We start from the raw sequence: 13,005 nt of genomic DNA, 5'->3' as shown, positions 1-13,005 counted from the left end.
CCGGATTCCTAGGGAAGAAGGACGGGGGGGAGGGGAAGCTGGAGGACCGGGAGGGAGACCGGGGAGCAGCGGCCGGGCCTGGGGCCTTGAGGCCCGGGGACAGCCGGGGAGCGGGACCCGGCGCCGAGGTAAGAGCAGGGCCCCAGGAGCCGGGCTTGGACAGGGGCACGCAGGGAGGCGGGTGGACGCAGGGCAGGACCGGGGGTTTGGGGGTCGGGTGCGAATGGCAAGCGACGGGGCCGCGGGACCCCGGAGCGTGGGTAAGCTGGGCTCGCGCTAGCCACTGGGGCCGCGGAGAGGAGGTGGAGAGAGGTGGAGTCCCGGGAGGGTGGGGGGCCGAGGGAGGCCGGAGGAGGGTGGGGACAGGCGCTCTCTCCTCCTCTCCCCTAGCCGGTGCGGCTCCGCCCCCGCCTCCTCCGCGGGGCGCCCTCCGCGTCCCGAACCGCGCGGTCGGAGCCTGCGAGGCGCGCCGAGCGAGGTCTGTCCGTCGGCTGGTCCAGGCCGCTGCCGGCGGGCTCCGCCGTGCTCTCACGGCCGCCTTTTCCTCAGATGCTGCTGCTGCTGCTGCTGGTGCCTCTCTTCCTCCGCCCCCTGGGCGCAGGCGGGGCGCAGACCCCCAACGCCACCTCGGAAGGTGCACCCTCCTCCGGCGCCCCGGACCTCTTCCACCCTCTAGCCCCTTTCCCTGCACGTCTCCTTTCCCTCATCACTCTCGCGTCAGAACCCCACCCCCACCGCCCGGCAGCCACTTCACTACTCCTGACCTCCTTTCTGTCACCCCGCATCACCACCAGCGCCCGTTTCCTCAGCCTCACGTTGCTATACTACACCGCTTTTCTGTGACCCCGAATTATCTTCTAAGCCCTACCTCCCTTTCCGGGCCCCACATGACTACAGCGCCCCCGTTCCGTGGTCCACTTGGTTGCTCAGATGGGCTTGTGTGGTCGGTGCTCTTCTCATTCAGCTCGGATATCCTTCTTTAGCCCTGTTCCCCCATTTTAACCACCGAACGTTACAGCCCCTACGATTTCTTCTTAGCTGTTGTTCTCCATTACACTTCTCCACCGGTGGACTCTTGCATCAGCTTTAGCCCTAGCCCATGACTCTGGGTTCTGCAGCCTGGGGTTCTTAACTGTCCCCACTCCCACCTCCCAGTCCTCTCCCACCCCAGCCCCGTTTCTGTCCCCATCCCGGGCCCTACCGCTGACCACGCCCTGCTCTTCCTCCTTCCACTGCGGCGCTGCCTTCCCGCTCCCACGGTTCCCCTGTGCCTCCCCACTCCCTCTCAGGTTGCCAGATCATACACCCGCCCTGGGAAGGGGGCATCAGGTACCGCGGCCTGACGCGCGACCAGGTGAAGGCCATCAACTTCCTGCCGGTGGACTATGAGATTGAATATGTGTGCCGGGGGGAGCGCGAGGTGGTGGGGCCAAAGGTGCGCAAGTGCCTGGCCAACGGCTCCTGGACGGATATGGACACACCCAGCCGCTGTGGTGAGTAGCCTGGGAAGCGCCCCCCACCCCCTTTCAGGCCATTCCTTTCCCAAGTCGCAAACCAACCATAGTTATTTTGCAAGTCAGCAATTTAAATACAGCGGAAACAAATTCACAAATACGTTTAATGAATGAGTACTATGTAGGAGGAGGGGTGTTGCTGTGAGCAGTTGGTGGGAGGAAGCAAGCTAGCAGCCAGCACGTTCACTTCATCCTCTTCATTAGGGTATTGATCATTGGGTGAAATAACTTTGATTTTTCATCTGAGTTCTTTGAGGATCATCAGTGAAGGATTTTTTTTTAAAGTTATAAAACAATTTCATTACATTTTCTGACACTTTTGTCTCCAACTCAATGACCATATAAGCCAGTTTAGTAGTATTATAGACCAGCCATAATAAGAAAAGCAAGCCTGATCATGCATCCAAATTTGCATACTTCTACACATTGGTAAGGCAGAGAACTACTCACTTTACTGTGCTGTGAGCAATTCCTACTTTGTGTGTTTATAGCTCCATCTTGGGTTCCTACAATAGAATTGCTGTTTCTTTTTTTCTGATAGGAATGTGGATACTGGGGCTAGGGAGAAAGGGAGAGAGGCAGGGAGGCAAAGCCACTGCACACCTGGTTTCCTGTGGAGCAGGATGCTTGTGAACCCAGACCCAAACCTGCGTTCCCTGTATTCCCAAGGGGAAACCCTCTACAACTTGCCTTTCTCCTTATTTTCCTGTCTCTACAGTCCGAATCTGCTCCAAGTCTTATTTGACCCTGGAAAATGGGAAGGTTTTCCTGACGGGTGGGGACCTCCCAGCTCTGGATGGAGCCCGGGTGGATTTCCGATGTGATCCCGACTTCCATCTGGTGGGCAGCTCCCGGAGCATCTGTAGTCAGGGCCAGTGGAGCACCCCCAAGCCCCACTGCCAGGGTGAGGGGAACAGCTGCCTGCCTGCAGCTGATGAGATTGCTTGCACTAGAATGGGAGTGGGGTGGGAATGGAGAGAGGGAAAGGATGGGTGCTGTGAAGAGTGTTGGGGAGGACTTTGGGAAGACAGAGGTGAACGCCCAACTCTTTCCACCATCCACCTGCCTCAGACTTGATCCCACCATCCTTTATATTCACTTTGCTGGGCTTCCCTCCATTCCATTTCCCTGTAATGTGTCCTTCCTGCTTTCAAATCTTGGGCCTTGTGTTTTATCTTTTTCTTCGTTAATGTCACACCCCCCTTCACCTTCTTAGAGTTTAATGACTCAGATTTTTCTCCTGGAGAAAAACCACCCCCTTTCTGTAGACATAGAACATCCTATGTATCACTCTTCTAGAACTGATCCTTTGCTATTCACTCTACAATGGAATTACTGTAAATACTCAGAATTAAATCATACATACATTTAGAAAAATAATTGCCGAGATCTGGGATTGCAAATATATGGAAGAGGCAAAAATGGGGGCAGAATGATCGGACACTAAGGACACCTCAAGGGCAGATGGGAGACGATGGGCCTTGTCTATGCCTTTTACAACCTTGGTCATTCCTTGAGGGAATAACTGCTTTTCTGTTTTCCACCTCTTTGCTCTACTCTGTCTATTTCTACAAGCATCTCCCTTTTCTGGGCACCCAAACTCTTTTATACTCTTCTCTCCTGGAATGAAAATTAAGCTTCAGGCTTCCTCAGTTTTTACTAAGCCCTCGTTTTGAGCTTTTAAGAATGTGTTCATATGCTAGCCAACTTTTGGGAGAATATACTAAATTAAGGTATTTAAACAGCAATCATTTAAAACCAATTATATTTGTAGGTTTTTTTTTTTCTTAAAGAGACTATAGATTTTTTATAATATTCAAGCTCTACAAAAACAGGCTATGCCCCGGTCCCCTTTTACTTGCGGGCACAAATTCTGTTGTCCTTTGAAAAATAAAGAAAACACCAAGTCCTGACCCCCAGCCCCGCCTTGCTCTTATCCCCAGGCACCCTTCCCTGAACGCAGTCTCCGCTCCGCATGAACAGGTGTGGGAGGGGGCTGGGGATCAGGCCTGGGAAGCTGGGCGCCACTGGTAACTCTTCTCTGATCCCCGTCTTTCCTGCTGCCAGTGAATCGAACGCCACACTCAGGTGAGATCAGAAACCCTTCCCGCGTGCACTGCCGCCCCCACCTCCTCACTCTTCACCCTCCACCACCGTGGGTTGTGGGTGTCCTGTTACTCATCTCCCCCATTCTAGTTTGCGGCCTGGCCCTCCTCTGCCTACCTGTTTCTTGCCTCCAAATCGTGGTTTTCCGCGGGTAGGGCTCCCTCCAATTTCCCTGCCCGGCCACGCTCTTCGGGCTCGCGCTCCGCCTCCGGACTCAGCTTCTAAGCGCGAAGCCCGGTAGGGGGCAACCGTGTGCCGGGGGATCCCAGGTCTCTCCTAGGTAGGTAGGGTTCCTTCAGACCTGGGGACCTATTCCTGCCACCCCCTACCTAGGTTTTACCGCGAGGTGCCATGGGCCCGGTGCACCGGTCCCACCCACGCGGGACCTCCTCCCATCCTCCGTTTTCTCGCATCACCCTTCCTCAAGCCTTCCCTCGGCCGCACTGTGCTTTCCCTAATGCTGCTCACTTCTCCATGCCAGTCCTCACTCTCTCAACCCTTTCTGTCTGCAACACGTTTCTCATCACTCTCAGCCTTTCCACCCTCAGCCCTTCGCTCCATCTCCCCATAGCCCCCTTTAGGAACTGTGACCAGCGCCCCCATCCAACCCACCCTCGCTTCTTACTTTGCTCTGTGCTTAGCCTCTCGCATTCCAGATCCTCTCGGTATCCTCCCCTCCAGTCTCCTTCGGCGGAGACCCCTCCCTCCCGTGCTCCTTCTCTCCCCTCCCCTCGACGCTGGCTCCTATCCCCGCCCCCAGCCCGTGACGTCAAGGCCCCCCTCCTAGCTCCTCTTCTCCCTCCTCCCTTCTGTCGGTCGGTCAGTCGGCGAAGAGAGTCCGCGGTGGCGGGAGCGAGCGCCGCCTGGCCCTAGGAAGCCCACGTCTCTGCCTCCCCGGGGCTCCGGCCCCCTCCTCCCCGAGACCTGGGATGGAGGCGCCTCCCCGAAGCCCTCCCGGCATCCTCTCCCAGAAGAAGTGTCCCCCCTGAGCTGCCCCTACCCCAAGGAGGCCGCCCCCGCCCCTCCCCGCCATGGGCCCGGGGGGCCCCTGCTTCCCGGTGGGGTGGCCGCTGCCGCTTCTGCTGGTGATGGCGGCTGGGGTGGCTTCGGTGTGGGCCTCTCACTCCCCCCATCTCCCGCGGCCTCACCCGAGGGTCCCCCCGCACCCCTCCTCAGAACGGCGTGCAGTGTACATCGGGGCGCTGTTTCCCATGAGCGGGGGCTGGCCGGGGGGCCAGGCCTGCCAGCCCGCGGTGGAGATGGCGCTGGAGGACGTTAACAGCCGCAGGGACATCTTGCCCGACTACGAGCTCAAGCTTATCCACCACGACAGCAAGGTAGTCGGGGTGAGGGACAGAGTGCCTGGGGCGGTGGGGGGCCAGGGCTGCGAATCCTCTTTGGGATTGCGAAGCAGACCCCTCCCGAGTGTGATTGGCTGGAGACGCGCTGGAGGTGCAGGAGCTTAGGGATGTCTCAGTGGCTCTCAAGGCCGACTCTCTTGCAGTCAGTAGGAGACTCACAGAAATGGTGGGGGGTCTTAGGTGCTGATCCTTTGGAGTAAACTCTCCCTGGCCAGGTTTGGGGGCTGGAAGGAACGTCAGAGCTGGCATCTGGCGCAGGGGTTTACATTTACCATGGTAACAAGGTAAATCTTGGCGTAGGTTGGGGCTGGAAGGAATAGGGAGAGAAGGGGGAGGATTTAGAGGGACAAGAGGCTTCTACTTTATGTATCAAAACAAACAGCAAGGTAGGGCTGCCTGACTTCTCATCTACCCTATGGGGCATTCCTGTGAGAATGTGGCCTACTGGCTTTGGGAAAGACTAATAATAATCAAGAGGTGGGCTTAGGCCCTGGGAGAGTGTATTGGGGTCCATAAGGAGCTCCTACAACAGCACTGGGGTGGAGAGTCAGTGTACAGGGAGATTGGAAAAGAATGGAGAAGGGAGGGGGCGGGGAGGAGGGTGGGGACAGTGAAGAACCCTGGGCCTCCTGTGGAACCTTGGGGTCCTGATTTCAGCTTCTGATTTTATTGTCATGGCCCAGTGGATCTGAAAAGAGAAACAGCATGTAGGGTTGGGAAGAGGATAGAGGGGAGGGGGCCATGGTGAAGAAATGTTGGTGTTAGAGGAGGTCTATAATAAGATTTCTTTACCAGGTCTAAGTGGAGACTAATAGGACAGAAGGAAGGAGGTTTGGGTCCTTTCTGACTTGTGGCTCCAGAGACTTGAGGTTAGGGAAACAGTACAGGTGGGATTTGGCCATTTTATACTTGGGGTGTGTGGAACATTGTTATGCACCTAAAAATAGACATATGCCTCCAAAGGGGGCAGAAGGGAGCCTGCAGGCAGAGTGCTGGGGAAGGGTTGTTAGGGGTCTGGAGAGAAAACTACAATTCCTTGGATTGTGCCTTCTCTGTGGGTCTCAAACATCACTGAACAAGAATCATCATTTGTTTAAAACACTAGTTCAAACTCCTTAGTCAGGAAGGAATCCCAAGTAGTGTCTTCATTTTCATCCACAGGAATCCTGCCTAGAAAATGCCTGCCTGTAGCTTATCCCAGGATGCCTGTGGGAAGAATGGCAGAGTGCAGGGGAAAAAAAAAATTACATGTGAGGGTAGGGAGGCAGGAAGAGAGAGGGTCTTGATCTGTCTAGAGAGCAAAATAGATAATTGGCTGTGAGGGGGAGCTGGAGAAAGACAGAGACGGAGCAGGCTTTGGGATGGTCACGAAGGAAGATAGGGGAGGCCTGACTTGAGCTCAAACTCATCCCCAGTGACAAGTGAGTCCCTGGAGGTGTTGGAAGGCAAATGGAGCGTCAGGCTAGAAGAAGGTAGATGTGAAGGAGGGGGTGTGGCAGAGGGTAGGTCTAGATCCTTGGCATTTGGTAAGAGGGGAACCCCCTGGAGGGGGGAACTTTGCAGTGATGGGTGGGGTGTGGAGAGGAGTAGGTGAGAACAGGAAGAGAAGAAAGGAAGCCAAAGATGGCACACACATTAGGCCACACATGCCCTGTTTTATGTAACTGTAGGTTTCTGAGTATCCTTATTGTTCATATTAAATAATTTCTTCAGACAAATATTGGAGGAACATTTATGGGGCTGGGGAGAAGCTGGGGGCAGTATCTGCTCTAGCGTAAGTTGAAAAGGACCCTATAATGGTTAAAAAAAAATTGTAAAGGTGCTAAGTAGGAGGCACGATGTGTTCCAAACCTACAGGTGAGCCCTGCCCTTGACAGGGCGAGAGAGCAGAGTAGGTAGCTGAGTTCAGAGTACAATTTTTTTGGGTGCTCAGATTTGCCGGCTCCCCCTGGCTCCCTGGGCTTCATGTCTCCAGCTTCCCACAGTGTCTCAAATGTCAGGCCTCAGTGGGGAGCAAGCAGACTCCAGGTGCCTTCTTTATTTCCTTTCTACCCACCCCCCTCCCCAGTCTCCTGTGCCCCTCTGCTCTGACTCCCCACTGGTTGCCATTTCTTCTCCACTTCTTTTGGGGGCTCCAGCAGCTTCTGAAATGTCATACTTCAGCAGGAGGGGAACAGACAGTGGGGGACCCACGGCTGGCTCTTCCTCCCCCAATTTTCCCTCCTACCTTTCTTTTCCTCTCCAGCTTTCCAGTTGCGTCTCTTTCAGGCACCTCTAATATCTTCTGACTTGTGGAGAGTTCCATTCTGTTTATTTTCTTCATTTTAGAGTCTTCCTCACTCCCTCCCCCCCTTTTTTTCTAATGGACTTGTCAAATGTCAGGGCCCAGCAGGAAAGGATGGGGTGCTGAGCAGATCCCCTACTGATCTTGCTCCTGTTCTCTCAAATTGAAGGTGGAAATTTCATTGAGGAAGCTGTCTGGGGATCTGGAGAGAACGTGTTTGTGTTCCTGCAGACTTTCTGGGCAGATGTACAGAGCCTGTAAACATGGGATGGGGGGCAGAGATGCCAAGGAGAGTGGGTTTAGGGATGACTGAGGATGAGCAGAAAGGGGGAGGGTAGAAAATGCATTACTATGGAAGGCAGAGCAGGCAGTAGTGGGTAGGGCTGGGGTTCCAGATGGAAGACAAGAGAAGGGAGCTTAATGAAAGAGGAGAAACTAGAAACTTGACAGGAAGAAGAATGTGGTGAAAACGATGGAAGGGAGGAATTGAGGAAGGCCCTAGGTTGTCCAAGACAGTAGGCATCGTAAGATGTATGTATGTGGAGGGGGAGGGTTGGGAGCCAGCCTTCACTTCCTCCTTCCTCCCTCAGTGTGACCCGGGGCAAGCCACCAAGTACTTGTACGAACTACTCTACAATGACCCTATCAAGATCATCCTCATGCCTGGCTGCAGTTCTGTCTCCACACTTGTAGCCGAGGCTGCCCGGATGTGGAACCTTATTGTGGTATGCAAGGTGGTGGGAGCGGGAGGGAGGGTCATCTCCTTTTGGGCTGTGCTAAGTAGCGGAATTGTGGTTATATTTAAGAGGACTGGAGAGAGGGACCCACTGCCAGGACTCAGCCAGCTGAGAACCTGAGCTGTTGGGCCTTCTAGTAGCATTGCCTGAAGGAGTTCTGGGGATCCATGGATAAAGACTCAGATTGGTGTGTGTGTGTGTGTGTGTGTGTGTGTGTGTGTGTGTGTGTGTGTGTGTGTGTAAGGTGGGGAGGTTTGGAGAGTGGGGAGGAAAATCAGAGCCACGAAAGGCCTAAAGACACTCCTGGCATCCTCAGTGTGCATGGACACCTCCCATCCTTCTTCCTCAGCTCTCATACGGCTCCAGCTCACCAGCCCTGTCAAACCGACAGCGTTTTCCAACGTTCTTCCGAACACATCCATCCGCCACACTCCACAATCCCACCCGGGTGAAACTCTTTGAAAAGTGGGGCTGGAAGAAGATTGCCACCATCCAGCAGACGACAGAGGTCTTCACCTCAGTGAGTCTGGAGAGGGGATGGGACATGAGGTCCCAGGGCATCTGCTCTGTTGGGGGAGATCTTGATGGTTTATCAAAAGTGAACACATTCCAAGTGGGCGAAGTGCTTGTTCTTTCTGTAGCCACGGGAACACATGAGTTGGATTTTTGGAATCCTCTCCCTCGTTTTGTTTTGTTACCCAGATAGATAGGACTCTGTGCTGTGAAAGCAGGTTTAATTCCAAGTTGAGATCAGAGGGAATATGAAATAGGGTCTTAGGGAAGCAATGGATTCCAGTGCCTTCTGGGGTGGAGGGTGATTGGCAGCCGAGTGTGTAGCTCCTAGATGGGGTGGGAAGGAAGAGGGTAAAGGGACAGGCAGACAAATAAGAGATGATGACAGAGGTGTGGGTTTGGTAGTTGACACAGAATGATGCTTATAGATGATTTGAAGAGGGACAGGGAGTTCCCAGAGGTAGAGAGGAAACACAAGGCTCCACACTTGAGGGAAGTTAGCCTGATTGTTCTCTGGGTCTTCTATGAACTCATGCTCAATGACCCTTTAATCCTCCCCTCCCACTTTGTCCTAGTGACTCAGTCCGTTTTCCTGTGATCCTTTTGTCTGTCTGCCCACTTGCCTCTTGAGCTGGCATCATCTTGTCTATTCTGGATCCTGCCCTGCTTTTTTCTGTTTCCTCTAATTTCTTCTCAGTGTCAGGAGTGGGGTGGATGGGGCAGTGTCACTGGATACAGACCCTGAGGAGGGGCTCATCATGCATCTTGGAAGCTGCCTCCTAAGACTGGGGGTGTTTTCTTCCATCCTTTCCTCATAGGGTCCAGGGGCTGTTGGATTAAGGCTCAGATACTACTCATTTGCTGTGAGTTTATAGTCAGTTCTCACGCATGAGCTCTGCTTTATTCTGTACGTACCCCATCTCCCTACTTCTTTCTTATGCCCACTTAAGACGCTGGATGATCTAGAGGAGCGAGTGAAAGAGGCTGGAATTGAGATCACCTTCCGCCAGAGTTTCTTCTCAGATCCAGCTGTGCCTGTTAAAAACCTTAAGGTGGGCGAGCAGGGATGGAGGGCTCAGCCTGCCGAGGGGCCATGGTGGGAGGTGGTCCTCTGGAAAGGAGAGTCTGGGAGAGGCAGTTGTTCATTCTTTGAGGCAGCTGAGTCTCCTGGGAAGGTTTAGTTCCATCTTCCGTTGACATTTATCCACTGCCCATTGAACATTCCTTTGCACTAAGCAGTTGGAGCTGGGAAATCAACGCTTCAAAAGCGCTGGCTTAACCCTCAGGCGCTTTCAGCATCCCTTAGGAGCTCTGTTTCTCTTTCTGTTTTATAGCGTCAAGATGCTCGAATCATCGTGGGACTTTTCTATGAGACCGAAGCCCGCAAAGTTTTTTGTGAGGTGGAGATGGAATCTGGAGCAGGGAGGGGCTGGATGGGCTGTCTATGGTGGTTTTCTCATGGGTCCTCCTTATGGCATTTCTGCTCAAATTGATAGCAAATGACCTGAGGTGATAATGAATACTGAGCCTGTCTGTAGACTCTGACTGTATCACTTGTCTACACTCAAACATGCCCGTGCACTTTCTCATTTTCCTCTTGTGTGTTTTAATACCGTCTTTCCTGAGTGGCTGATGGAGGCATCTTGTTGAGCCTTTCCTATGATTTGAAGATTTCAAAAAACATATTACTAAATTTTTAGGTTAGCATAGAAAGTAATGGGCTTCAGTGAAGATTAAAAAAGAAAATCCCGTTCTTTGATTCTCAAGAGGCTAAACAGTATCTAGAGAGATAACACCACCTGCCTCAGAACAAAACAGACCTCAAATGCTCCCTTCCCCACTTTGAATGCAGGTCTATAAGGAGCGGCTCTTCGGGAAGAAGTATGTCTGGTTTCTCATTGGGTGGTATGCTGACAATTGGTTCAAGATCTATGACCCGTCAATCAATTGTACAGTGGATGAGATGACTGAGGCGGTGGAGGGCCATATCACCACTGAGATTGTCATGCTGAACCCTGCCAACACCCGAAGCATTTCCAACATGGTGAGGGTGGGGACTTGGAAACTGGCACTGGGGTGGAAGGGACTGTGGGAGCATCGAAGGGGAGGGAAGGGAAAGAAGGGGGATAGCAGTGAAGTCCAGTGTGGAAAGGCGCCTGTGCCCATATTGTGCTTATTTGCGTCATGTTTCGTGGGTTCTACCTGTGCTGTTATTTCCTTGGGCAAGAGAGAAAAATAGTGGCATGTACAGTAGGCTTCTGATGAGTGGAAGGGCTGTTACCATGGAAACAAGGAGCAGTTGGTGAGAAGTCAAGTGAGGGAAAGGCGTTAATGGTGATACAGAAGCTTGCATACATGTCATACCTTTTCCAGAGAGCTTCTCTTGGGCACCGATCTGTTTTTATGTATTATTATTATTATTGTCATATTATTATTGGTGTGTGTGTGTGTGTGTGTGTGTGTGTGTGTGTGTGTGTGAGTGTGTGAGAGAGAGAGAGAGAGAGAGAGAGAGAGAGAGAGAGAGAGAGACTTACGTTAGTACCTCAGAGAGTTGCTTAATATTCACTTTCTTGCTTTTTTAAAGAGAGTCTCTTTGTACCTCTGAATGTCCTGGAACTTGCTCACTTTGTAGACTAGACTGGCCTCAAACTCACAGAGATTCCCCTGCCTCAGGCCTCCCGAGAGCTTGGAGTAAAGGTGTGTGCTATCATGCCTGGCTTTAATATTCACTATTTATTAATTTTGGTTTCTCAAGATGGAGTTTTTCTGTAGAGCCTTGTCTGTCCTGGAACTCACTCTGTATACCAGGCTGGCCTCAAACTCAGAGATCCTCCTGCCACTGCCTCCTTAGTGCTGGGATTAAAAGCGTGCGCCACCACTGCCCACTGTTAATAGTCACTTTGATTGATGTGAAATTAGTTTTTACTATTTCTCTCCCTCAATTTCTTTTTTTCTTTTTAAAGAATCTTGGATGTAAATGAGACTTCAGAAATCCTTTAGCACAGATAGTTTTCTAATGATAACACTTGAAGCTGGAAGGCACACTGTCTTAAATTGGGAGGACCAGGGTAGCCCTGTGTTTGGAGTCATGAGTGGGAGTAGGTGTGGGTGTGTGGGGAAGAGGCCCTTGCTGTACAGCACCATACCCCACAGTGCAGGGATCTTGATAGGTCAGTGGGGTAACCTGTGTCTGTTTATTATACCTGATGTAACTCCAGCTGTGAAATATCTGCTTTCAGAGAGGTGAACTAGTGATGCTTTTAATACTGGTTGATTTTATGAGGACAATCAGGATATTGGATATATAATTTCAGGATCTTAACAGCAATACTCTAAACTAGATTTGTTATTTATATCTTTTGAGCTAGAAAATTAGAATCAGGGAGGTTTACTGACTTGTCCTAGGTCATGCATCTCCTAGTGCCCTGTGGAGTTGAACACCAATCTGCCCTGCCCCATCATTTTCCATGGAAAAGCATAAAGCCTGGCCAAAATCTTTATACTTTTATGTGCAGATAATGCTGTACAGATAATGGTAGTGTCTTAGCAAAGGAGAAATGAGATTTGGTAATCTGCTTTTGGCAGTAGATTGTGATAAAGGGTGGCCTGCTATGTGGATTCTGATTATAAACTGTGCTCTGGAATGTTCTAAGGGGATGCTATGTTTAATTTATTTTAATTAAAAACTACAGTGAAGGAACACTGGACAACCACTTCCCTGCACAGGAGAAGAAAGCTGAGTCATTTTCTGGAACCCAGAGTAGTGAGGCATGGTTACCAAAGTCAGAAAGGCTTATTAGTGTCCTAAGTTCACAACCTGCCACTCTAGGGCTCTTTCTGACACTGGGGAGAGAGAAGGAACTGACAGAGTTTAGAGTTGGGTGGGGATGTTGGGCCTTGGGGTAGGATGTTGGGGGCACAGGTCTTTTCTGGCTTTTGGTTTCCAGAGAAAGTACCTTTTTTTCAAAGGCATGCAGAGCCTTCTTGAATCCCCAGCTAAAAATGTCATGTGGAAAAGCCTAGATTTTTCAATAGAAGAGAGAAGCAGTTTTTTCAAGTAACAAGTCAAACAGAATCAAAAGGAGTGATCAGGCAAAGGTTGGATTGAAGGGTGGAGTGGCAGAACCATAGAGACGTAAAGAAACAGCGGAGTTGGCCTCAGGTGTGTTTGGATCAGTTCCCAAATTTCCATCAGCACCAACCGGAAAATTAGGTTAGTAGATAGGTTACTGAACCTTTCCCTGGAGTTGCCTAGATCTGGGACCTGAGGATTTCATTTCTGGAGTTTGTGACCCTGCAGATCTGGTCATCGGTGAGAACTGTAGGGTAGCAGTTTTCAAAAGAGGTTGCAGTGTCTGGAGGGTGAGGGTGAGGGCGCTTCTAAATATCCTATAATGTACAGTTCAGCCTCCAGCAACAAGACTTTCTTGCTAAGGATATCGACAGCATGGGGGTTGAGAAACCCTGGTTTAGAGAAAGAATGTTAAGCA

The 13,005-nt window shown here is 51.5% G+C and overlaps 1 protein-coding gene across 3 annotated transcripts in view; it reads left to right on the top strand.

Annotated features, from left to right (window-relative positions):
* Positions 1-17: 17 nt before the first annotated feature.
* The window catches only part of Gabbr1 (gamma-aminobutyric acid type B receptor subunit 1), a 30,887-nt gene continuing 17,899 nt past the window's right edge, over positions 18-13,005 (top strand). Inside the window, exons 1-11 of one of the 3 annotated variants that reach the window (XM_052744046.1) lie at positions 18-128; positions 391-634; positions 1,290-1,493; positions 2,233-2,418; positions 3,582-3,602; positions 4,797-4,957; positions 7,856-7,990; positions 8,352-8,522; positions 9,466-9,567; positions 9,850-9,915; positions 10,368-10,559. In XM_052744046.1, coding sequence (XP_052600006.1) covers positions 550-634; positions 1,290-1,493; positions 2,233-2,418; positions 3,582-3,602; positions 4,797-4,957; positions 7,856-7,990; positions 8,352-8,522; positions 9,466-9,567; positions 9,850-9,915; positions 10,368-10,559 — 1,323 coding nt within the window. In that variant the 5' untranslated portion in view covers positions 18-128; positions 391-549. Of the gene's footprint in view, positions 129-390; positions 635-1,289; positions 1,494-2,232; positions 2,419-3,581; positions 3,603-4,796; positions 4,958-7,855; positions 7,991-8,351; positions 8,523-9,465; positions 9,568-9,849; positions 9,916-10,367; positions 10,560-13,005 lie in introns of those variants that run through there. The other 2 variants (XM_052744047.1, XM_052744045.1) reach the window with 2 other exon arrangements.

The sequence above is a fragment of the Peromyscus californicus genome, unplaced genomic scaffold (genome assembly GCF_007827085.1).
Source record: "Peromyscus californicus insignis strain IS unplaced genomic scaffold, ASM782708v3 Scaffold_19__1_contigs__length_69161282, whole genome shotgun sequence".
Lineage (NCBI taxonomy): Eukaryota > Metazoa > Chordata > Mammalia > Rodentia > Cricetidae > Peromyscus > Peromyscus californicus.
Note: the sequence above shows the minus strand (reverse complement) of the source record. Positions and strands in the feature narration are given on the sequence as shown.